The sequence below is a fragment of the Choristoneura fumiferana genome, chromosome 25 (assembly GCF_025370935.1).
Source record: "Choristoneura fumiferana chromosome 25, NRCan_CFum_1, whole genome shotgun sequence".
Classification (NCBI taxonomy): Eukaryota; Metazoa; Arthropoda; class Insecta; order Lepidoptera; family Tortricidae; genus Choristoneura; species Choristoneura fumiferana.
The window spans coordinates 352,518-376,996 of NC_133496.1; the positions used below are offsets into that span (position 1 = coordinate 352,518).

The window sequence follows — 24,479 nt, forward strand, 5'->3', positions numbered from 1 at the left end:
GGCGTCCGATAATGCCGCCTACATATCGGTATCAACAATATGAAAGACAGATACGTAATATTGTGAATCTGTTTAAAAAAATATACCTCGTTGAGTTTCTTGCCGGATTCTTCTCAACAGAGGTTTTTCCGAACCGGTGGTAGTTTGTTTTTTGACATTCATAAGTGCTTGTTTTAGCCTAAATTGAATAAAGATATTTTTACTTTGAGTTTGATTTTGATACATTTTACTTTCCCCGATATCGTATCGGCGTCCAATACCGATATCGGATCGGATAATTTGAAAACGCTCTAACAGCTACGAGTAATAGGTAAGATCCAAAGCATTGTCTGCAAGAATAATCCCCCCGCTCCGAAGTTAAGGGGTATTTTGCGTTCCACAAACGAGGGAGCATTAACGGAACTGCATGTTATTACAGGAATGTGCGTGGAAGTCCGCCATTTGTCTGCTTTTATAAGCACAGGGGGTATATCATAGCAGTATTCTACTGGTAATACATTATTAGGGCCGTTAGCTGACGCGGTTTGCACGGAGCGAGTGAACGCCTATTCGACACTACTTTGAAAAAATCTCGTATCTCAAATCAATATGTCAACAAAAGTTCACTCAGAAAATTATCTATTTTGAGGTACGAGTTTTTTTAAAGTAGTGACGTATTGCAAAATAGTATGAGCAGCGCTAAGGCTGCGTTCAGACACGGCGGGAATCGCGCGGTTTTAAGCGCACCGTCTCTTTTCAGAGTATCGCTTGGGAAAGAGACGGTGCGCTAAAACCAGTGCACCCGCGCCAGCTAGCGTAGGCCATAAATGCGAATTTGTGCGTATGCGTGTATGTTTGTTACTGCACCTCGTATGTTACTTTTCATCCCGATATTCCGGCGATATCGGGATAAAATCTTAAAATTTCAACAGATAGGATTAGAGACATGAAATTTAATGCGGGTGTATGATGAATAGCAGAAAATTCCCACGGGAAAATAAAATCCCGGATTTCAAGTCTGGTAGCATGGTGAACGGTTGTGTTCCTCTGATGATGAATTCTGGTTGATTTCGAAACGCTTCAGCGTACTGTGGCGCTGATGATAGTTGAGTTTTGTGATGTGTGTGTTTTCTTACAGCGTGGAGGCGAAGGAGCTGCATGATACGTTTGATACATAAACGTAGTTATCGTAAGGTCGCGAGTGAGCAAAGTACCATACACTATTGACACCAATTGACCTAGTCCCAAACTAAGCAAAGCTTGTACTCTGTGGATACTAGGCAACGGATAAACATACTTATATAGATAAGTACAATACTTAAATACATTAAACATCCAAGACCCGAGAACAAACATTCGTACAGATAGTTCAACTCAGTTGTGCGCGCGGCCCTATGTGTGGGTAAAGCGATAAGCACACGTCTTGCTCGGACGACGTGAAAGTTGTATATTTACAAGCGCACGCACACATAGGGCCGCGCGCACAACTGAGTTGAACTATCTGTATTATTCATACAAATATCTGCCCCGGTCGGGGATAGAATCCGGGACCTCAAGTTTCGTAGTCAGGTTCTCTAACCACTTGACTATCTGGTCCTCAGTTGTGTTGTATACAGTTCATTGTTATATTGACCTCCGCACAGCAACGCTTGATTCACTTAATTAGAAAAACTACAAACTAATACGTGGTACGCTTTATTGATAGTTTCGCCATGTCTGTCTGTCTGTCTGTCAGTCTGTCCATCCGCGGCTTTGCTCAGGGACTATCAATGCTAGAAAGCTGTAATTTTGCACGGATATATATGTAAACTATGCCGACAAAATGGTACAATAAAAATAATAAAAAAAAAAGTTTTAGGGTACTTCCCATAGACGTAAAGTGGAGTTGATTTTTTTCTCATCCAACCCTATAGTGTGGGGTAGCGTTGGATAGGTTACCATTAGGGGTTTGTTGAGAATTTTTCGATTCAGTGATTGGTTTGCGAAATATTCAACTTTAAAGTGAAAATGTTTATTAAAATTGAGCGTCCCCCCCCCCCCTTTTAAATCTAAACCGGTGAGTGGAAAAATTTGAAAAAATTCAGGATGATAGTAATTATATCAAATTTACAAGGAAAACTATAAAGGCTAAGTTTGCTTGAGAATTATTAGTAGTTTAAGAGTAAATAGCAGCCTAGGGTATAACATATACCTACACTTGGAAGATTCCGTATAAAGTACGAAATCCTTAGAAAAATATTACTTATTTTTTTCGTAATGGCTACGGAACCTTATTTTGGGCGTGTCCGACACGCTCTTGGCCGGTTTTTATTTTTTATTCAAATTATTAAGGTTGCCTGGAAGAGATCGCTCTTAAGCGATAAGGCCGCCTATTGCTCACCTTGTAATTTTTTCTCTGTGTATCTGTTTTCTGTATCGCTTACTATGTCTGGTGTACAATAAAGAGTCTTTTTATTGTATTGTATTGTATTATTACCCCCAGTCATTCATACTGTGATTGTACTGTTACAAATATGTGTGCTGCGATAGGAGAGTACTATTTACGCCCGTGATGAAGGCACTCTGTCACCGCTAAAAAGTTTGATCCTTTTATTATTCGTTTTTTGCACAAATTTAGTTAACGATTTAATAATGTCATTTGTCAGAAAGTGGATATTTATTTGACACTGTCCAAGCAGCACGCATTACCTTGAGTCTGTGCCTAACGTTTCTGACGTTCACGATCGCAATCAAATGACAGTTTTTGTATGCGAAATCTGTCATTTGATTGCAATCGCGATCGTCAGACACGTTAGGCAATAGGGCCTCTGGTTTTAGAATTTAGGCCATTATTTAGTCGTGAATGAGGGCTATCGCGTATGAATTCACCGCTAGAGGCGCTAGTGTAGGGTGACGTCTCCAAAATGTCAAATCTCGTAGTTTTTGGGTGAGCTACGCGGCTTTATTTATAATTAGAATAATTTTGTGAATATTTTGCATTACCTGAAATTAATTATGGCAATAATGCGTTTCCGGGCAATGAATGTCTGTGTTTTGAGACAGTTTTGTCTTTCGGAAACTTTTGTCCTCCCTTCTTTTTCGAACAAAACGGGACTACGCAACACTGTGGTTGCTCAATATTTGTATGGTACGGTTTTAAGATGTACTTATTAAAGATGATTTTAATCTAAACTTTGTTTTCACGCCCGTAATAACAGACTTTGAAAGCCACAGTGGCGCCATCTAGAAAGACTAAAAACGATTGCCCTCATTGGTAATGCCGCAGAGAGGTGTTTCATGCAAATAGTTTGTGAGTTAGGTTGGCAGTATTATTCAAGTGGTCTTAGTGGCTTTTCGAAATTAGTTGTAAAGTATTTGCAACGATAAGGTGGAGCGATCATACAATGGGCAAGTTTGCCCGGAGATCGAGAGGTTGCGTTGAATAGGTATTACTTAATATTATAAATATGCATGTTCGTGCGTGCATGTTGTATTTGCTACTTTTTTAAGCTATTGCTATTTTTACTAGCGTTAATCATTAAAAATCTTGCAGGATAATTTAGATCCACTTCTAGTAGTTAGATTAACTTGAAATTCCTAGTAAATATGTAGATTGGATGAAATGTAAGCACAGTCAATAAACAGTAATCAAAAATCTTTCTTTTTTTTATTTGACTGGATGGCAAACGAGCAAGTGGGTCTCCTGATGATAAGAGATCACCACCGCCCATAGACACCTGCAACACCAGGGGGATTGCAGATGCGTTGCCAACCTAGAGGCCTAAGATGGGATACCTCAAGTGCCAGTAATTTCAACGGCTAACTTACTCTCCACGCCGAAACACAACAGTGCAAGCACTGCTGCTTCACGGCAGGATTAGCGAGCAAGATGGTGGTAGCAATGCGGGCGGACCTTGCACAAGGTCCTACCACCTGCAAAAAATCTTGTGTTTTTTTAAGAAAAACTTATTCTAATATTTTTTTTTTCAAAAATCAGTAGGTAATAATCTTATCTCACTACTACGACGAGCTGTCAACGGTTTTTGAGTTAGTCCGCACGGCCGAAAATAAAACTTTCAATGAAGTACCTACACACAATGGCTAGTTACTGGCATGTCCAAATTACTTTGTCATTTCATGTGCCACAACTGGCACGCGTGCCATCGTTCGCCAACCCTGCCCTAAACAATACCTTTTTCATGAAATACAGTGGGAAAGCATACAATTCTAGGAGCGGGGTAGGTCTTTTGACCATGACGCATGAATGCCCCCCTAGGATTGCCGATGCGCTGCCAGTCAAGAATATTAAGATAGAATATACCTCTTGTCATTTCACTAGCTGTTTTACTCTTCTTGCTGAAACACAGCAGCCTGAGTGCTGCTGCTTAGCGTCATAGAGAATAAGACGATGAATACCTAAGCAAGTGTTTGTAACGATATTTTACTCCGCACAATGGTAGCTGAGTAAGCAGAAGTTTGTAAAATAAGCATATTAAAAAAAATCAAAATTCAAATGATTTATTCAGTAAATAGGCCGCAATGGGCACTTTTACACGTCATTTTTTTAAACTACCAGCGCTTTCGGAAAGACCATCATTGCCAAGAAGAATGCGCCGCAAGAAACTTGGCAGAAAGTCATTTTTTCATAAAAGTATAATTACAAATAAAATACTTAAAAACTATATTATACAATAGAAGAAAAAAATACAAAAAATAATAATAAAAGAAATACAGGGATTTAATGCTTGAGTCAATTTATTTTAGACCGCCCCGTTATCTGAAATAAGAGGGTAGGTGTGAAGAAAGGATTCGAATGGCTTGAGTTTCCAATTATGCTTAGACGATCCGCAAAGTCGATAATTATATATAAACAAGCGGTTAAAATGAGTGCGGCTTGATAGACAAATATACTCGTAACCACGTTTAAGAAAATACAAACTGAAACATAGATGCACAGAAAAACCAGAAAAAGAGACCAGCGCTGGGAATCGAACCACCTCCCTCAGCATTCCGTGCCGCGTGCTATATCGCTACACCACCACCGGACAGGAGTATAGACACGAATGTTGTGGCGCGCCATGGAAGAGGCCTATGTCCAGCAGTGGACTGCTGTTGGCTGATGATGACGATGTGATGATGATAATGATTATTATTGCATTTACTCGACAAGTAAGCTTTATACCATTAATTATACCGTATTTTTATTGATATCCGTTAACTTCGGCAGATGGCTCAGTTCATTGATATATAAACTACTTGGTAATTAACTTTTTGCCCAAATCGAAAAACATATTGTTGAAAAGTTTTGATTTTTATTTACATTAAAATTATAAATTTACTGTCATTGTTCAAGGTCATTTTTTGAACTTTACAAAAACAAGTGAAATTGACGTGCGACATCGAAAACTCGTCGTTTTTGCCTTCTTTCGCTTAATTTGTGCGAATTAAAAACATTTTACTTTTAGAATTTAAAAAAGATTTAAAAAGACGTCACAAATTAACAACTTTTACGCTATTTACTGCACATATTTCTTTAAATAATTATTATAATTCTTAATTAATATTTTAAACAATAAGAGTTAGGCCACTAACTAGTGTCTTAAAAAACTAACTTCTCTTGAACTCTTGAACGACGCCTTAAAATTAATGAAAAAAAAACAATGTGTAATACATATCACGTAATCAGAAACTCCATATTTAATAACATATTCATCAAGATTGCCATCAATCGTGACTTAATCGATCATTTAATGACTATAATGACAGCTATTGTGACGTCACAACACTTAAGCCTGTGATCTGGTCATTAAATGGCATGGTTTGTCATTGTTGTCACAGTCTCTATTAGCTTCATAGTCATTGTCAAGTACAACGTAAAGAAGGTAGGTTATCCGATCATCTCCAATGATATATCAAATATGTACTCCTAAGTGGTGAACAGCAATATTTTTTTCACACCTCACCTTCAGAAAAGTAACTTTTCCTCCCTGACGAGAGGGAGCAAAGTGCAACTTTTCTGTTCAAGGCTTTTCTAAGTGTTTTATTGCAAATGCCATTTTTTGAAGTTGATAATTGTAAAGCCACGCCATTTTCTATGCTGGTTATTCTGTAATAATATTTAGAATATTTTTTTTAAGTTTCTTAATGCTCTCTGTGAAAAGTTGTATGAGTCACTCGGTAGCAAAATTATTTTCATCTTGGGCGTTAACACTTGAATCCCTCATTACCCTCAGGATTCTATTGTAGAATCCTTCGCTACATTCTGGATTCAATGTACGCCCTCGCCGTAAATACACCATTTTGCTCCCTTGTGACACAAATAACTATTTCTTACTCTGTACCTCTAAATTAAACAACTTGTAGGTATGTAAGAATGTTTCCACTGCCTCATTTTCGTGGTCACAACTTTTTTATGAATGGGCTGTGTGAATGTGATGATATTTTCTAATATTTTTCGGAAGTCCTATGCTTCTACTAGATAACCTGGAAACTGTAGGTAACAGAATCTTCTACCATGTCAAAAAATGTGCTCACGAAAATCATACGAAATAAACGCTCGATATTATTAATGACGCTAATGATTTTAATCAACTTTTTTGTATTTTCTGGATGGGCGTTAAAAAAGATTACTTACAATGACAATATCAAATCTGAGTAGTTTAATCTAAAGAACTTGTCATGGAAAATAGGGTGACCACACGATTGGTAATTTTTGCTGTTTTAAGGGGTGCCGGTCGAAGGATATAACAACAATAGATATAATTTTCAATTGATATAATGCAATTTATCTTAAAAACTAAACTTATTTCTATTGTTATTAATTCGATTTGATGTACTTTGGGTTAGGTTAGGTTAGGTTTATTTTATAAAAAAGTTCTGTGAAGCTCCTCCCTCCTTGGAAATTATATCAAATGTTGTTATACCGATCATTACTAATGCACTGAATTTGCCTAGAAATACTGCGTTTTGGTTCACCCCTTATAAGTCATCTTGTATAATGTTAAAAACACTTTTAAAGCTTTTATTCCAATATATAAATAAATGTTTTCTAAAAACAGTTTGTACTAATAATTATGTTATATTATGTATAATTATATTATGTTAATTAATTAGTTAGATAAAAACTCATAGTATTTTCCTTTTTAATAAACTTCAATAATAGAAAAATCTTACTTATTTTTTTAACAACATTACACTCTTAGTCAGTATACGTTGCTGACACTGAACGTGTTAACTGAGCTAGAAACACTACTTTTATATTACGTCAAAAATAGTGGTAGAAAAACAAAAGGTCAACTGCACTTATCCACGATAGGGAAATTTGACTACTAAAATCCGATCATTATGATTAAGTTAAGCTCTTAGTACAGTCACCAGTACGAATATCTGACATAACAAAGTGTGCATAAGTATCTGATATTTACAACTCTGTCCAGAGCCAGTAGGACGTGTCAGATATTTTGTACATAAGTATATGATATTTACAACTCTGTCAGAGTCAGTAGGATGTATCAGATATTTTGTATGCTCCGCTGTGGCAGATATTAATACGAATATCTGACATAACAAAGCGCGCATAAGTATCTGATATTTACAACTCTGTCCAGAGCCAGTAGGACGTGTCAGATATTTTGTATGCTCCGCTGTGGCAGATATTAATACGAATATCTACATGACAAAGTGTGCATAAGTATCTGATATTTACAACTCTGTCCAGAGCCAGTAAGTAGGATGTATCAGATATTTTGTATGCGCTGTGGCAGATATTAATACGAATATCTGACATAACAAAGTGTGCATAAGTATCTGATATTTACAACTCTGTCCAGAGCCAGCAGGACGTGTCAGATATTTTGCATGCTCTGCTGTGGCAGATATTAATGCAGATTAAGCGCTCGGTTGCTTTATGCGATAAGTACTGCGGTAAACATAATGCGTTTGACGCACATCAAAACGCACGCACGCGGCAAACGCACGTTTAGGTTTAGACATGCTTTATTTACTCATAAGAACAATACAGTTCACTTAAAATGAGCTATAATTCCTTAAAATTAAACATTTCAGCATGACCGTTGGAGATTTGTTGAAATTACACAGTGTTATGAATGTGTTGTTTAAATTTGGTTTTAAATATACTTACTGAGAAAATCACAATTTTTCACATTATTTGCTAATTCATTATAAATCCGAGCCACCTCATACATTATGCTACTTTTACCGTAGCCCGTTATATTTTTTCGCAGTTTTAACTTATTTGTATTTCTTAAACAGTGTTTGAATTTTCGTTGTGTGAAGGAGATGTCTGAATGTATTTTATTCGTTAGGATCTTTTTCACCAAAATTTGGTAATTACATTTCGTGGATTGTGATTGGTTAGATCAGATCAACCGAGCGCTTTAATACGACGGTTGATTACTTAATTAAAACTAAACTCACCTGCGTGATACTCCAATAGCGGTCCAGCGATATGAGGCACAAGTTCATTATAGACGCCGTACACAGCAGCACGTCCATCGCCGAATGTATCTCACACCACCAAAACCCAAAAATCCAATAACCCATCAGTTCATTGGCCAAAGAAAATGGCATTATAATCAGTCCAAGAAAAAAGTCTGACACCGCCAAAGACGCTATGAACCAATTCTGTATATTTTTCAGCGCCTTTTCTGTCACTATAGCTATGATCACTAGCATATTCCCTACCACCACCATTATCATCAGGACTGTCACAACCACAGACGCCAGTATAATGTGTGCTGGCGAGTATCCGCTAGGATACCAAGTTTTTAGAACGACTTGGCTCAACGAGTCATTTAAAGTTGAATTCTCTGTCGCATTTGGCATCTGCAGTGCGAAGAACTCCTCTTGGCTCAAGTACGTTGGCACCAGGAACGTTGAATTCAGGAGTGACCAGTTGAATTGCGTGGAGACAGTCGTTGCCAGGAGCGTGGTAGCGTTGGATACCATCTTGGCTCTCTCCACGCTCTCTTGTCCCCGCCAGTTCGTAAAATTGCACTAACTACCCGCTAAAAACAATTGATTGCTTGGCCCCGAATTGGAAATTTAGATGTGAAATTAATTAGATTTATTGCCTATAGGAACGGAATATCATTTATTCGTTACGCTATAATTATTTACACTACTTTTTATTTTTATACCCGTTTCTTTCCGAACTATCCGCGATATATACAAGCGTAAACTGTTTCTATTGACACAACACCTTTATACACTTTTTAATATTTACAAAACGAATTAACGAACAAGCGTACGAGTTACCTATTATTGCTTTTAACACCGAAAATAAACAAATAAAATGACGCGCAAAATATATTAAATATGTACACTTTTTCCGAGCGGCACACACAAACAAGCTCTACACTATTGAAGCCCTAAATTAAAAAAAAGTTACTTTATACAGTCGAAAGACCGTCTAATCGTCATCGCGCGCTCCTACTCCGTCTCCTGTCCCAAAATCTATTGAACGCGTCCGCCATTTTGATTTTACGTCACGCGGCCATTTTGTCACATCATCAGACCGTCTTAACTTTTTAACGGCCAGTGAAGGACTGTGGCACTCTTCAATCAGCCATTGACTGTATTATAATCAAATATCGCGTGGCCAAGCGTCCTCGGAGTTAAAAACTGTTATTTCCTCTATTGTCTGCTGACGTTTATCTGCAACAAGGAAAATTTTACACAATTAACAATTACATTGTGGATTATGTGAAAATTGACAGATTAAACGTTTGAGTGGGGCGTCTACATCTATAGGTAATTGAAAGACAGTTACGAAACAATTTTTTTGCAATGAAATGAATGATATTTATACATATATAACAACTAAATAGGTAGATCGACTGTTCATTTTATAAGCTGACAAAGCGTAAATCAATCTCTTTTTACTTCTCAAAACAAATAAATCTGCAGGACAAAGTAAATAATATCGGGAAGTCAGAGAGCGGCCCTCACAAACCTCTAGTATTTTTCCCTTAGAAATGATTACGAAAAAATATTCATTTATTCGAGATCTAGTTACCGACAGCAAAAAAAGCCTAACGCGTGCAAATTACTTGCAAATCCGAATTTATTCCATCGCAACACTTCGTTTCTTTAAAAAATACTTTTTTGTCTCCACTTTCAACGACTTTTGGGGTCCCGCATTTAAAACAAACCGAGTGACTTTTGTCAATTTTAATTTGAAAATTATTTTACAACAAACAATTAACTTCGATTTAAAAATACAGTGTAACATGTTAAAAATAGAATACCTAAACGGGCTACACTATGTACACACAAAAAAAAGATAATTTAAATGTGTAAGGTGACCCGGGGTTGTTGTAGTTAAAAAAAGTTAAACTGTTTATTTCAATAAAAAAATGCATAAGTAACTTAATTAACCTTAGCTTATATCTAATCTTAAATTAAAAAGATTTTTTGAGTTAAGGAGTCTCTAAAATTTTTTTGTACAATGTGATCATAATTTAATCATTCTCATATTGCTATACTTCCTTAATTTATCTTAACATTCGAAGCAGCGAAACTATTAAAAACTGTGTTAACTTTTACAATAAAAACATAATAAATACCGCTAATAAATGAACATGTAGGTATTTTTAGTCCATTTGTGTAGTTGGGGGGATATTAAATCTGAGCCGTCTGAATGGCGTCCTTACGCTGCCATGTTCGCCATGTTCATGTGTGTTGTGCTAAGACAGTCTTCTGGCGAACACAACGTAAAATGGCCGAGAAGAACATGGCTTCGTAAGGATGCAATCAGAGGGCTCAGAAACAATATCCCCCCAGCTACAAAAGCCCCGGGTCACCTTATGTGTTATTTTTATGAATTTTACATACAATAAACAGTGATACAAACACAAATACACTCGTACATGGTAATCTAGGTATTCCTGATATTATGTTAATCACAGCCCCCCCCCCCTCCCACTCCCTAACTTTGATGCGCTTCATCTTCATAATTTATTGTTCAACTGACAAAAGAAAAAATAAATATCTAATATTTTATGATTACTACCAATTAGGCATGTAATAGTACAGTGTGTCTTAAGGGCGGTAAATAAGGAATTACGAACGAGAGCCTATTAGAAGCCCGAAGTCGAAGACTGAGGGCTTTAATGAGTCGATGTTCGTAATTCTAGTACCGCCCGTGCGACATACAATGTTTTTCATCACATTTGCGAGTAAAATTTTATATTTCTAAAAGAAAAAATATAATTCTTCCAAATATTGGCGATACCATGTGGTCCTGCAGCAGCAGCGCGCGCACGCGCACGCGCACGCGGCACGGCGCAGCGCCATCAGTACGGGCACTGACTCATGCGACCGACCTTGGGCTTCATGAAAAGAAAATGTGTACGCGCAATGACTCATGCGACCGACCACGGGCTTCATGAAAAGCACATTAAGGTCGAGGGTTTTATTTGGGGGTTGCAACCAAGGTAGCCTGCATGTTACGACACTGTTTACGAGCAAGTGTGATGAAAAATTTATTTAATACCATGTTTCCAACTGTACAAGAAACTAAAACGAAATTCTGACGTCAAACCAATCATTAAGTGTTCGCGGTGTTCGTAAATCCCACGAATCAAGTTTTGAGGAACTTAGGAGAGTCAACTTCACCTCGTCTTGAGAGACGGCCTGTCAAACCGCAGAAACGCTACGGCTTTTATGCCCTCGCTAAAATTGAATTTGACGACTTGAACTTTATATACTTACAACCATACTTAATTATAAACGCCGGGACTACTATTATAATTAACATAACAATAAACTAAAAACAAACTAGCTCATGCGTCTTCACACTTCAAGAATACGCACAAATCACGCGAATATTATCACCACCGCACTACACTGACGTTTCGAACTCAACCAGTGTTCATCCTCAGAGAAATACAACTGTACAAAAGATTATTATGATAACATGACAATCCATCTCCGACTTATAGGTACGCCCCACTGCTGGGCATAAGCCTCTTCTTAGAATGAGTCTTTTTACTACCGGCGCTGATATGTCCAACTTTTGAACCAAAAAAGAATTATTATGAAACATGTCTAAGAACCATCGCTAGAAAACATGATTTCAAATTAAAAAAACCGCATTCAAATCGTTCCACCCGTTTAAGAGTTACGGTGCCACAGACAGACACACATAGCGGTCAAACTTATAGCACCCCTCTTTTTGCGACTAGGGTTTAAAAGAGGTGTTTTTGGCCCCAATTTCTGTCTATCTGTCTGTCTGTGGCATCGTAGCTCTTAAGCGGATGGACCGATTTTGATGCGGTTTTTCAACGTTTAAGCAAGTTTACGTGTGGTACCTAGTTTTGAGATATTGAACTTTAAAATGACTCTGTCGGGAGTCTTTCAACTTTTCTATGTTGGCAACCTATTTTTTTTATGTACGCATTTAAATTGATAATGTTTGTTCAGGTCAAATCTAGAAAGACGAATTCCAGCCTTACACACACACAAACATCACGCCTGTATTCCCAAATAGGGTAGGCAGAGCACACGAAACGTTGCCGCTTCGGAGCCACTTTTAGCAAGTTTAGGTTTTAAGTTTGACAAAAACGGTACAATAGTGACAGGTTGCTAGCCTGTCGCCTACGGTATACCTTAACCTATATCCTCAGTCACCTCTTACGACATCCACGGAAGAAAATGGAGAGTTGTAATTCTAACCCGACACCACACGGGTCCAGTCAGCAAAAAGGCCTGCAGTTTTTTTTTAATAAAACTCATAATTATTTAATCAAAATATCAAATGGAACCCTTTGGAACGCCGTCTTCACAATTCACCCAATTTACGTAGTCGGCCATCTTTTTCTTTTATCGAATGTCGAAAGTTGAAGTCATTAGAAATCGAAATCTCGGCTCGTTTAATTAGAGAATGGGCGAAGTTTCAATTATTTTTATTCATCTGTTTCAAAGAAGTTTTCATCTCGGAATAAGTGGAGTTTATCATTAATTATACAAGTTTTTAATTTGATCGTCTTCGGCATAATCTTCGATTGCTGCGCCGTGTTTTGTTTTTCCTAATTGCAATACGATATTTGACAACTACTGAATTTGCTATATCGTTAATTCTACTAATATTATAAATGTGAAAGTTTGTGAAGATGTTTGGATGTTTGTTACTCAATCACGTCTAAACCGCTGAACCGATTTAGATTAAATTCGGTACACAGATAGTTTGAGTCCCCAGAAAGGACATCGAATAGTTTTTATCCGGGAAAACTTCATAGTTCCCGCAGGATAGCGATATACGCGGACGGACGCGGGCTATAGGCTAGTATTATTATAAAATGAAAATACAGATACACCGTCAATGTTTAGTGAAGAAAAAAATGATTCGGTTGAAAATTGAATAAAATAGTGTTTTTTTATGATTAACTTATACAACACACGCACCCACACGCCTATGCACGCACACACTCGCAATCTGTATAATATAAGTAGAACTATTGGAAACTTAGTAGGTGTAAATCTTTGAGGTATGTAAAGTGGATTCGCCTAACGTATATACATACTAGTAAGTATATAACATATAATACAACTCAAAAGGAATGTCGAAATTAGCATTGAAGCGACCTTTCACGCTTGACCGATCCCAAATACCACACGTCGACTTCCGAACTTCTAATCTACGGTTAGCCTTTACAAAACCATCGTTAAACCAAAGCACTGAGAGCTATATTCCTTTGAACAGAATACTAATCTGTCATAGAAACGCGTAGTTTTCCTTCTTAATTGAGATATCGCAAAACGAATCTTATTCGCTTGTAATAGAATCTGATTTGAAGGTGGAAAAGATAGTTTTATCATGTTCTATTCTACGTTTAAAAGTAGATCTTATTTCGTGAGTGATAAAAGCTAGTTTATGTCATTCTAGATAAGTTCCAAGGTTCGTGACCATTGATGTGTATTGGATTGAAATTGGCATCAAATGTGGTCAAAAGTTTCTTTGCTTGTTAGAAAGCCTACTAATGCGAAAGATTGTATGTCCTTCACGCTAAAACGACTGGATGGATTTGAATGAAATTGGTTTGTAGATAGCTGGAGATCTGGATTAACGCATAAGCTACTTTTTATCCCGATATTGTACATAAAACACATGAAATTGACAAATAACAAGATAATAAGTAGGATGTCTTGTACAAATTTATTTATTTATTTATTTAATCTCATAATTAACACTTACAGTCACAGTTTTCTGGCTCCATCTATCATCCCCCGCACGACAGACGTGACCGGCCCATAGATGCCCGTAGAGACCTTTAGCTTTTTCAGTTTTCATCCTCCTACTCAAATTGTCTTGAGAACCAGGCTCCTTCGGTGCTATGAAAGGCCCGTTGTCCTGTATGGGTATGAAGCGTGGACCATGAAAGTAGAGCTCCATAAAAAATTAGAAGCTTTTGAAATGTGGTGTTACCGTCGCATGCTTTGCATTAGCTGGACGGATAAAGTTACAAACGTAGAAGTTTTGCTTCGTATGGGAAAAAACCTAGAACTTGTCCGGACAGTCAAACAGAGAAAGATTGCCTACCTCGGACATGTACTGCGGCATGGCCGGTATTCGCTCCTGCAGATCATTATGATGGGGAATGTGCCCGGGAAGTGAAGCCAACTAGACGCAAGATGTCTTTGCTTCCGTAATATCAGGGAGTGGACAGGGATTAAGACCGTCGAGCAACTGTTCAGGTTGGCGCTTGACAAGAAAAGGTACAAGAAGCTGACTGCCAACCTTCAGTAATGGAGTGGCACTTGAAGAAGAAGAAGATTCAAATCTCTATCGGTATGGTATCGTCCTCTGTCCAACAGACGGTTCTGACAGAATATCAGCGCTGCAGGCGTCTAACGCCTCAGCATAATGCTGAGTCAGCGGCCGTTTCACTTTTGCGGGGACACACAAAATCATATATTTTAATTTTTGTATTTCTTTTTCTTTTTTTTTGTTTTATTTGTATTTGCTTGTTTTTAGTTTTGTTTTGTGTTTGATGTTAATTGTTGTTTTTTAGTTTTGTTGTATTTGTGTGTCTTTGTTAATGTGAATAAATATGTCTTCTATTCTATTCTATTCTATTCTAATAGTGGACTTCCTCGGTTGATATGATGATGGTGATGATAATGATAACTCAAATCGCTCTCCAAGTAGTATACGAACGTATGATGGTGTAGTGCACTCGCTCATTCATCTTCTGTTTCGCTCACGAGGCTTGACAGCCCTCCCTGAATATGAGTGAAGGGAACAAATAGCATAGTAACGAGCGGAGCGATGTACCATAAATGTTTTTTTGAACATGAAACTACCGTGAGACTCGCTCATATTAAATGATATTGTAACGGATAACTCACGTCTTAAACCGAGTTTAGCTCGACATGTTTCGGGCTATTTCGTAGCCCTTCTTCTCAGGCTGCCGCAACATGCACACTATACGCGCCTCCGCTGTGCTCGCGCGACTGCCCGACGAAACTAACACCGGCGCACAGCTACCCGCATTTTTATCGTCATTTTTTTGTCAATGTCTAATGTAGGGTAGCACACAACACTAACAACATCACTCCGTAAAGGCACGTTCACACCAACCGATGACGCAGCACGAGTATTTAAAACTGTTTTGAACTCGGGGGTACCGACCAACCGCAATCCCAGTTAAAATTCGGACGACGACTAATCTCAATGGCTTCACGCACTTTCCGCGGAATGAAAAACTTTTCTCTCGCAAGTACAGACACCTTATCAAACCTGATGTAATGCGCGTATCCATTGAATGCAGGCCACAACCGAGCCCCTGTCGTCCGTTTCATCATTTTGCATTTTGCCGTGCTCAAAGGTCATGTTGACATCTCATGCTTTTGTCAAGGTCATCCACTTGATTATTCGAGCGAGGATTCGCTCGGCCCGAGGATGCCTCTAGTGATACGCGGCTATGTAATGCGTCAAATCCGAGTCCATTGAGTGCTCGGCCACAACAGAGCCCAGTCATCCCAAAATCCTATATTGCTCTCGTGTCCTTTGTAATACGCAATGGTCATGTTGTTTCCATACTTTACTATCAAGTTGCAAAAACTACAATCACCGTACAACGTGCCTCTCAAAGAGGAAACTTGACACTGGCGAAATTGTCCTATTTATTAGGACAGAAAAGCCATATTTTAAAAGAGAAGATCCTGAAGAAGAAGAAAAGAGTTCCAGCCTGGGTTATGATTAAATTTGTTCGTCTGTACCTACTCGCACTACTACTAGCAAATGAGAAGTATTGTGAAACGTTTATACAATGTTTTAATCGAAAATCCGATAAATGAGAGATAAAAAGAGAGAGAGAGTTTCAATATTCGCACGATAAAGACATTAAGTGGAAAACAGTAATTGCCTCGTGCTAACTCGAACACTCGCTTACTATCAAGTGCAAAACTACAATCACCGTACTCGTGCCTCTCAAACTCGTTCTAACTTGACACTGGCGAATTGTCCTATTTATTAGGACAGAAAAGCCATGAGAAGAAGAAGAAGAAGAAAAAAGGTTCCAGCCTGGGTTATGATTAAATTTGTTCGTCTGTACCTACTCGCACTACTACTAGCAAATGAAAGATTAGTATTGTAAAACGTTTATACAATGTTTTAATTAAATAACTGAAAATCCGATAAATGAAAGAGATAGAAAAGAGAGAGAAAGAGTTTCACGCATATTCGATGCACAGGATAAAAGACATTAAGTAGGAAAACATTTTGAAAGAACATCGAAGAGTATAAATTGGGCTACACTCAGCATAGTCTTTACAGTGATACCTTAAATCTAATTATAATATTATTTGCTGTTACAGTGGCCATAGGAAATTTATTGTTGGAGCCATGGGATAGAAGGATTGACGGACAGACAAACAGCGGATGCTTAGTACTAGGAACCGTTTAAAAATGACGGTTTCATCCTTATAAAGTTACATTCCTCAGCCGTTAAGTAAAAAAATAATCCGCTATAAGCTTATCGCTCAGCCTATCACCATAACCGTGCCACAACAGTAGGAAAAGAAGGAAAATGCTTTTGGAAATTGTATTCACCGCTATTAGAGTAGTTGGTCTGTGTGGGGGGAGGGTTATCTTCACCAATCCTATTACCGGATAACGTTTGCCGGCAGTAAGACGGTTAAAAAATAAAGATTACAGTTCAAGGGTTAAGGTATCGGTAATGGTAGGAATATAGAGTGTTTACAGAAAAAACCGGCCAAGAGCGTGTTCGAAGGATTTCGTGTTTTGTACTGAATATTCCAAGTTTAGGTATATATTATACCTTAGGCTGCTATTTACTCTTAAACTACTAATAATTCTCAAGGAAACTTAACCGTTATAGTTTTCCTTGTAAGTTTGATTTGATATATTTACTACCATCCTGAATTTTTACAATTTTTTCCACCAACCGGTTTAGATTTTAGAGGGTGGGTGGGGCGCTCATTTTAATGAAAATTTGAAAGAAAAGAAAAAAGAAAGAAAATACATTTATTCACAACACAAGACAACAATATTATTAGGTACAAATAAACAACACAAAGGTATGTGTCATTGCGGTTGTGAATCGGACACTGCACTTAAAAGTTGAATATTATGCAAACAAATCACTGAATCGAGAAATCGTTTTAGCAACCTCCTAATGCTTTCAAAATACCTATCCAATGATATCCCACACTACAAGGTTGGATGAGAAAAATAATCACCCCCACTTTATGTATATGGGAGGTACTTTAAAAAAATAATTTAATTTTTATTGTGCTCGTAGGTACCATTTTGTCGGCATAGTTGACATATCTATTCGTGCAAAATTACAGCTTTCTAGCATTGATAGTCCCTGAGCAAAGCCGCGGGCGGACAGACAGACAGACAGACAGACATGGCGAAACTATAAGGGTTCTGTTTTTGCCATTTTGGCTACGGAACCCTAAAAAAGGTTTGTGTAGGGTCACGCACCTTGAAATGATAAATATGAACTTTTATAGGATCAGTCATAGATCTTTTTTAGAAACATAGTGATACAAAAATGTATGTAACATCTATAAACCTTACCTATGTTAGCGAATAAATTATTTGATTGATTGATCACTCGCATTGTATATCTTCAGACATTCTGCGTCATTATGGTTTAATCTGTCATCTCCCAGGATAACAGGATCAAAGGAATTTGGGCACAAATTTGTGCCTCTGGGAGAGGACAGGTTAAATTACTAGTGTTTTTTTAATATGTACCGCCCTAATGGTAGAAAATTTTAGCATTAGTTTCAGAAAGATAACATAACTTGAGGGGGAGGGGGTTCTGGCCATTTGTTAGATGACCCAGTACAAATATATTCTGTAAAACTATTCACTTGGTAACTCGGTTGTTTCTAACCGTACCCACTACCCTGCGAATTAAATATCCGATACGAGTACATCGTACAGCAATAAACTTATATTACCGGGTAACCAGTTGAATCTGACTCGATTTTTAAGTATTTTTCACAGGGATATATACTAGTTTTTATCAGAAATCTAGAACGTTCAAGTCCACGTCAATGGTCATTTGCCCAACGTCAAGCCTTGCGCCCGCTGCTTCCCCCTGCAAAACTTCTTATTCCGTGGGCTTTTTGAAAAATCTTTCTATTATCCCTATGTTAAAATGAACCCACAATCAAACAGCCCACACATACACGCCAGTAGACTTTTCTTTACGCTTTTACGCTTTATGCTGATTTTACGCTCACAAGCTCTTAATCTATGCTGATTTATACGCTTAATAATACGAAGCTGCCGGGTTTGTCCGTGTCAAAGAACTAGAGGGTGTTGATGAGTTGTGCGAGGTAATCTGAATATCACTTGGATGCGTATAAGAAGCACCTTATCTGTGAACTCCTACAAAGGATACAGCTCTAACCAGTCTCCTCACAAGACGCTAGACGGTCAAGGGTCAAAAGGCCGAGACGGCGCACCTCAGAGCCACTGGCGACAATTATAAACACACAAGTAACTCAGGGCTCGTTTGTGTACCTAGTGCTTGTAAAGGACCCAGGTTAGTCGACAGACAACGTGTGCCTCCTGAAAATGGGCCCTAGTCCTTGACGTGCTGCTCTCCAGTTCATCCAGGAGCTAATCTCAGCCAGATAACCTTCCTGCAGGTGTGTTAGCTAGTGTTTGTATTCACTGCACAGGAATGTGTGGTGTGTACCTAGTGCATGCTGTGACAATCGAACAACTAAGATCATTCGGCTCATAAGGCGGATTACCTAGGCCGACCTCACGTGTGATGTTGTATAGTATAAAATGATTTGTGCCTGTATAGTGTAAAAGTGTATTCGTTCTCTAGGTTGGCACGAACTAGAAAAAAAATTAAGCAGTGGCACGTGTGACACAGTAATCTAGTAAAACTCAGGATCGAGCGAGTAAGGATTGATTAGTGCATAAGATGTGTGCACTCTCTCCTTTATTCCACTGAGATTACAATGACACCTTAAAATTAATCAACTTAAGCGGTATCAAATTTATTTCGCTCACAAATAAATTCTTGTCCCTCTCACACTCTTCACTCTTTCACTCTTTGTCCAATAAATTTCACGCAACGCAGCTCCGCCTCACGACGAACGACTAAAATAATAAAAACGAATATATGACTAACTCAACTGCACTAAATACTAATCACCGCTGGCTCGTACAATACTCGTAGAGTATAGCTGCACCTCAAACTAATTGAGTCCTACGCGAACAAAGTAACAAACTAGACTTCACGCCCCGCAGCTTCTAGAAGGGAAGTGGTTTTAGAAGGTTTGATCAGAAAATTAACCAATAGTAGTAGAATTATGTGGGACTACGCGTGGCTATCCTCCGAGGAAGGTCACGGCGAGTCAGGTTAAGTGATTTTATAGATTTGAGGTCAAGAAATGGTAAATTTAATAGTTTTACGTGTTTCATTAAAGAACGACTATTTAGCTAACTGGTTTAAAGAATGAACATAGTCCGCGATTTTTAAAGCTAGATCAGAACAAATAAATTCACAAAATTAATGCAATTACGTAACACACAAATCACAAATCCAAAATCAAACAGAGCACCAAATAAAATACCGTAAATTTGGGACCGAATCAGAAACACATATTGTCACTGTGACAAGATAAATTAAGTTAGACTTAGCTGCCACTACTCGTCCTTAGTAGTATAAAACTTCGACCGCTATGCTCCGGAAATGCGCCTAGCCCGCAACTCTCCGCATTCGCGCCCCGAGGTCCGATGTCGCGCCTATCTTTTACGGTCTCTCCGGAAGAACCTTTCGCGTTCGCGTGCCCAAGAACTGTCTCGCGCCTGTCACCTACGAGCTCTCAGGAAGCACTCCCCTGCCGTCCGCCCCGACAATCTTAGCAGTCCCTTCCACTACCATCTCCACCCCACTGCCCCGGTAGGAAGATACCTGACAGAGATGAAACTATCTACCAGCTGTCCTTGTTTAATTTCCAAAAAACCCCATCGACAATTGTTTCGGCGCAATCAAAAGAACCAATGCCGCCGCTGTCCTGTCAATAAAACATCCGGCTCGAACTCTCACATCTGGTCATTTAGACAAAGCTTCACTAGGATCATGTCTATTGTCTACAGATTCTCCCAAGTAACTTGTCTATTGCTATATTGCTTAAAAATACATCCTACGAATAAGTTAATTGAGGGTCCTTTGTACTGAAGAAAGTTTAGACAATAGCTTATAGTTTGGTTTTTACCAAGTCACATGCATCTGGCAAATTTTTCAATGCCTAATATTATTTTATTGGCTCGCTTTGAAAATCCGACAGCAATATAACACAATAGCTATATTAAAGTATTATTTTATTTCGCGTTAGTCTATATTTTGAAAAAAAAATAACCACGTGTGAAACTACACATACTGTCACGGATCAACAGCCGTTACAGAACGCCCCGAAGATGACAAGATATTTTGCATTCGTAGTATGTAAAATATTGAGGAATCTTTAATAGTAATATGAAAAATGGCTAATGTACTCTTAAATCTTAATATACCTTAATATACTACCATCGTGTACCCCTTACGTCTATCAATAAACATATATCTGCCTTAATTACTGCGTCTTAATATAAACATTGGTTGTTATAGTGACATGGTAACACGTTCCATGACTTAACCCTTGTACATGTATATACGTGCATTTTCACTCTCACATTTCTAATTATTTTTCCTAACCAAGTACATAAATACCCACATACTTTTATCCTTCAAACAATGACATACATACATACCGAAATTATTCAACCCAATGACATACATACATACCAAAATCATTCAAAACAACGACATACATACATACTTTGATCTCTCAGAACTCACGACAACTCAAAATATCTACTATGGTATAAGTTCTGTTGTTCCCTTTCCGGTTGAAAAAATAATGGGGCTAAACATGCGTCTTTGTAACAATCACAAAAGTATAGGTCAACGATCTACCTTTTCCGTCTGACATCCAGTCTCCATGTTTAATTTTATTGCTAACCTTATACTGTTACTTACGACCCCAAAGTAGGTAGAAAAGTCATTTTCAAATTCATCATCATCCTTCCAGTTTCCTAAATATAACCGCGAGCCTTTGTATTATTGGTTTAAGGGTTAACGAAACGAAATGATTTCCATTATTAAATTAACTTCAGAACAAGTAAATCCTCTAGCCTCTTCGCCCCGCAGTCTATCATCATCATCACCAATATCAGTATTACTTTTAAACTTCGAAATTGTATTTATTAAATTCTAGCACTTAGTCGATATTACAACGTGGCGTAACAAAAAAAAAATCAAAATTATATACCAACTTTATATTCGCCTGCCTAAGGTAAGTACACCCCGTATTTTCTATCGATTCTAATGATACGATTTTCATATTTATCCTATGATCATAAACTAAAACCTGGGCCTTTGTAATGATACAACAAAATGTACATGGGAATCGAACCCGTACTTAGGATTTTATATGTTTAATTAGTATTTACACACGTGGCTATCTACAACAACAAAAGATTACATGCGGGAATCGAACCCGTAGTTAGGATTTTATCTACCTAATACAGATACATGATTAGGATAGCTAACAATGACAACAACATTATACACGGGAATCGAACCCGCGAATGAGATTGATCGACAAACTAACCTCCACCCTAATCAAAAGGTAGGAATTTAACTAACTGGGCAGAACTTTACGTGCTCCTAAAATTAGCTTAACTACAAACTTCCAAAAAAAAAACAAATTGCAGGATTCGAACCCACAGACAGTATAAAACTACAGTTACACACGAACTTAATTCTAATGCTATTGTTAACTTAAATTAGTGTCTACTTAACCTTTTTCTCATAAACACAACGAAGTTATCGCAGGGATCGAACCTACGTGTTTAATATTATTAAAGTGATCTTATAGAACCACTTAACCCATTTACATATTACTCTAACAGTTATTCCCTAAAGACATGCCAATATGTCGCGACACATCCATATGAGTTAATATGGGATTCAAACCCACAACCAAGCAGAACTATGCTTACAACTATCACACCAGATGGTAGAGTAGTTTACAAATTCTTATACGAAATCTTACAAGTAGATATTTCCTAATACAAAAGAAAACTTATAAGGAAATCTAACATGTAGTAACCCGAATTCTTTAAATAAGTATTTGAACTAAAACAATTCAAATTTTACTGACTTAAATCCTGGTCAAAGGCACCAACTGTAACGACTGCTCACCCGGGTCTTATCAGAAATGGATAAAAGTACCGACGTAAGTCGCGTCCATATTTAATCCTATATAAAGCTTAATTATTGGCCATATCTAAATAAATGTGATCGTCTAGTTTTAAGTATTTAGGACCCTCTGATACGTTGTGTAAATTTTAATTATGCCGCAAAGTGAGAAAATGCTTAGTTTCAGAAAGTTAAGGTTATGAGATGAATTATGTTATGTAATTTCGTTAGAATGACAAAGTCAAGTAGGTATTATAAGTAATCAGTCGCCGCCTCTGCTTCCTCGCCGAACAACGTCGCACCTAGGAAAAATACCCGAGCACAAGGGACCCTTGGAATAAGACCTTTAGGTCGTATGGGGGAATCCTAATCGATTTGAAAATCTAGGCCTCCCAGCACACCTCAATAGCCTAGTCCCACACATAGATCGTTAGAAGGCCCCTGCCCCGATCATGTGCCCAACAAAGCCTTAGGAACAATCCTAACCCCCTAAAAATATCTTCTTTCAAACCGTCACGCTTTGCGTACAAAATCACACGCCCACACACATGAACCCACAATCACACACGCCCCACACACACGCCAATAGTGCAAGTTACGCTCGCCGCTTTATGCTGATTTTACGCTCACAAGCTCTTAATCTATGCTGATTTTACGCTTCCCTACACTCGAAGCTGCCGCGGGTTTGTCCGTGTCAAAGAACTAGAGGGTGTTGATGAGTTGTGCGAGGTAATCTGAATATCACTTGGATGCGTATAAGAAGCACCTTATCTGTGAACTCCTACAAAGGATACAGCTCTAACCAGTCTCCTCACAAGACGCTAGACGGTCAAGGGTCAAAAGGCCGAGACGGCGCACCTCAGAGCCACTGGCGACAATTATAAACACACAAGTAACTCAGGGCTCGTTTGTGTACCTAGTGCTTGTAAAGGACCCAGGTTAGTCGACAGACAACGTGTGCCTCCTGAAAATGGGCCCTAGTCCTTGACGTGCTGCTCTCCAGTTCATCCAGGAGCTAATCTCAGCCAGATAACCTTCCTGCAGGTGTGTTAGCTAGTGTTTGTATTCACTGCACAGGAATGTGTGGTGTGTACCTAGTGCATGCTGTGACATCGAACAACTAAGATCATTCGGCTCATAAGGCGGATTACCTAGGCCGACCTCACGTGTGATGTTGTATAGTGTAAAATGATTTGTGCCTGTATAGTGTAAAAGTGTATTCGTTCTCTAGTTGGCACGAACTAGAAACAAATTAAGCAGTGGCACGTGTGACACAGTAATCTAGTAAAACTCAGGATCGAGTGAGTAAGGATTGATTAGTGCATAAGATGTGTGCACTCTCTCCTTTATTCCACTGAGATTACAATGACACCTTAAAATTAATCAACTTAAGCGGTATCAAATTATTTCGCTCACAAATAAATTCTTGTCACTCTCACACTCTTCACTCTTTCACTCTTTGTCCAATAAATTTCACGCAACGCAGCTCCGCCTCACGACGAACGACTAAATAATAAACGAATATATGACTAACTCAACTGCACTAAATACTAATCACCGCTGGCTCGTACAATACTCGTAGAGTATAGCTGCACCTCAAACTAATTGAGTCCTACGCGAACAAAGTAACAAACTAGACTTCACGCCCCGCAGCTTCTAGAAGGGAAGTGGTTTTAGAAGGTTTGATCAGAAAATTAACCAATAGTAGTAGATTATGTGGGACTACGCGTGGCTATCCTCCGAGGAAGGTCA

The 24,479-nt window shown here is 38.2% G+C and overlaps 1 protein-coding gene across 1 annotated transcript in view; it reads right to left on the reverse strand.

Annotated features, from left to right (window-relative positions):
• LOC141442527 (alpha-2C adrenergic receptor-like) overlaps positions 1–24,479 on the reverse strand; it is a 349,320-nt gene that overhangs the window by 146,296 nt on the left and 178,545 nt on the right. The window contains exon 2 of the mRNA XM_074107547.1: positions 8,395–9,633. Within this exon, the coding sequence (XP_073963648.1) occupies positions 8,395–8,925 (531 nt within the window). The 5' untranslated portion in view covers positions 8,926–9,633. The remainder of the gene's footprint in view (positions 1–8,394; positions 9,634–24,479) is intronic.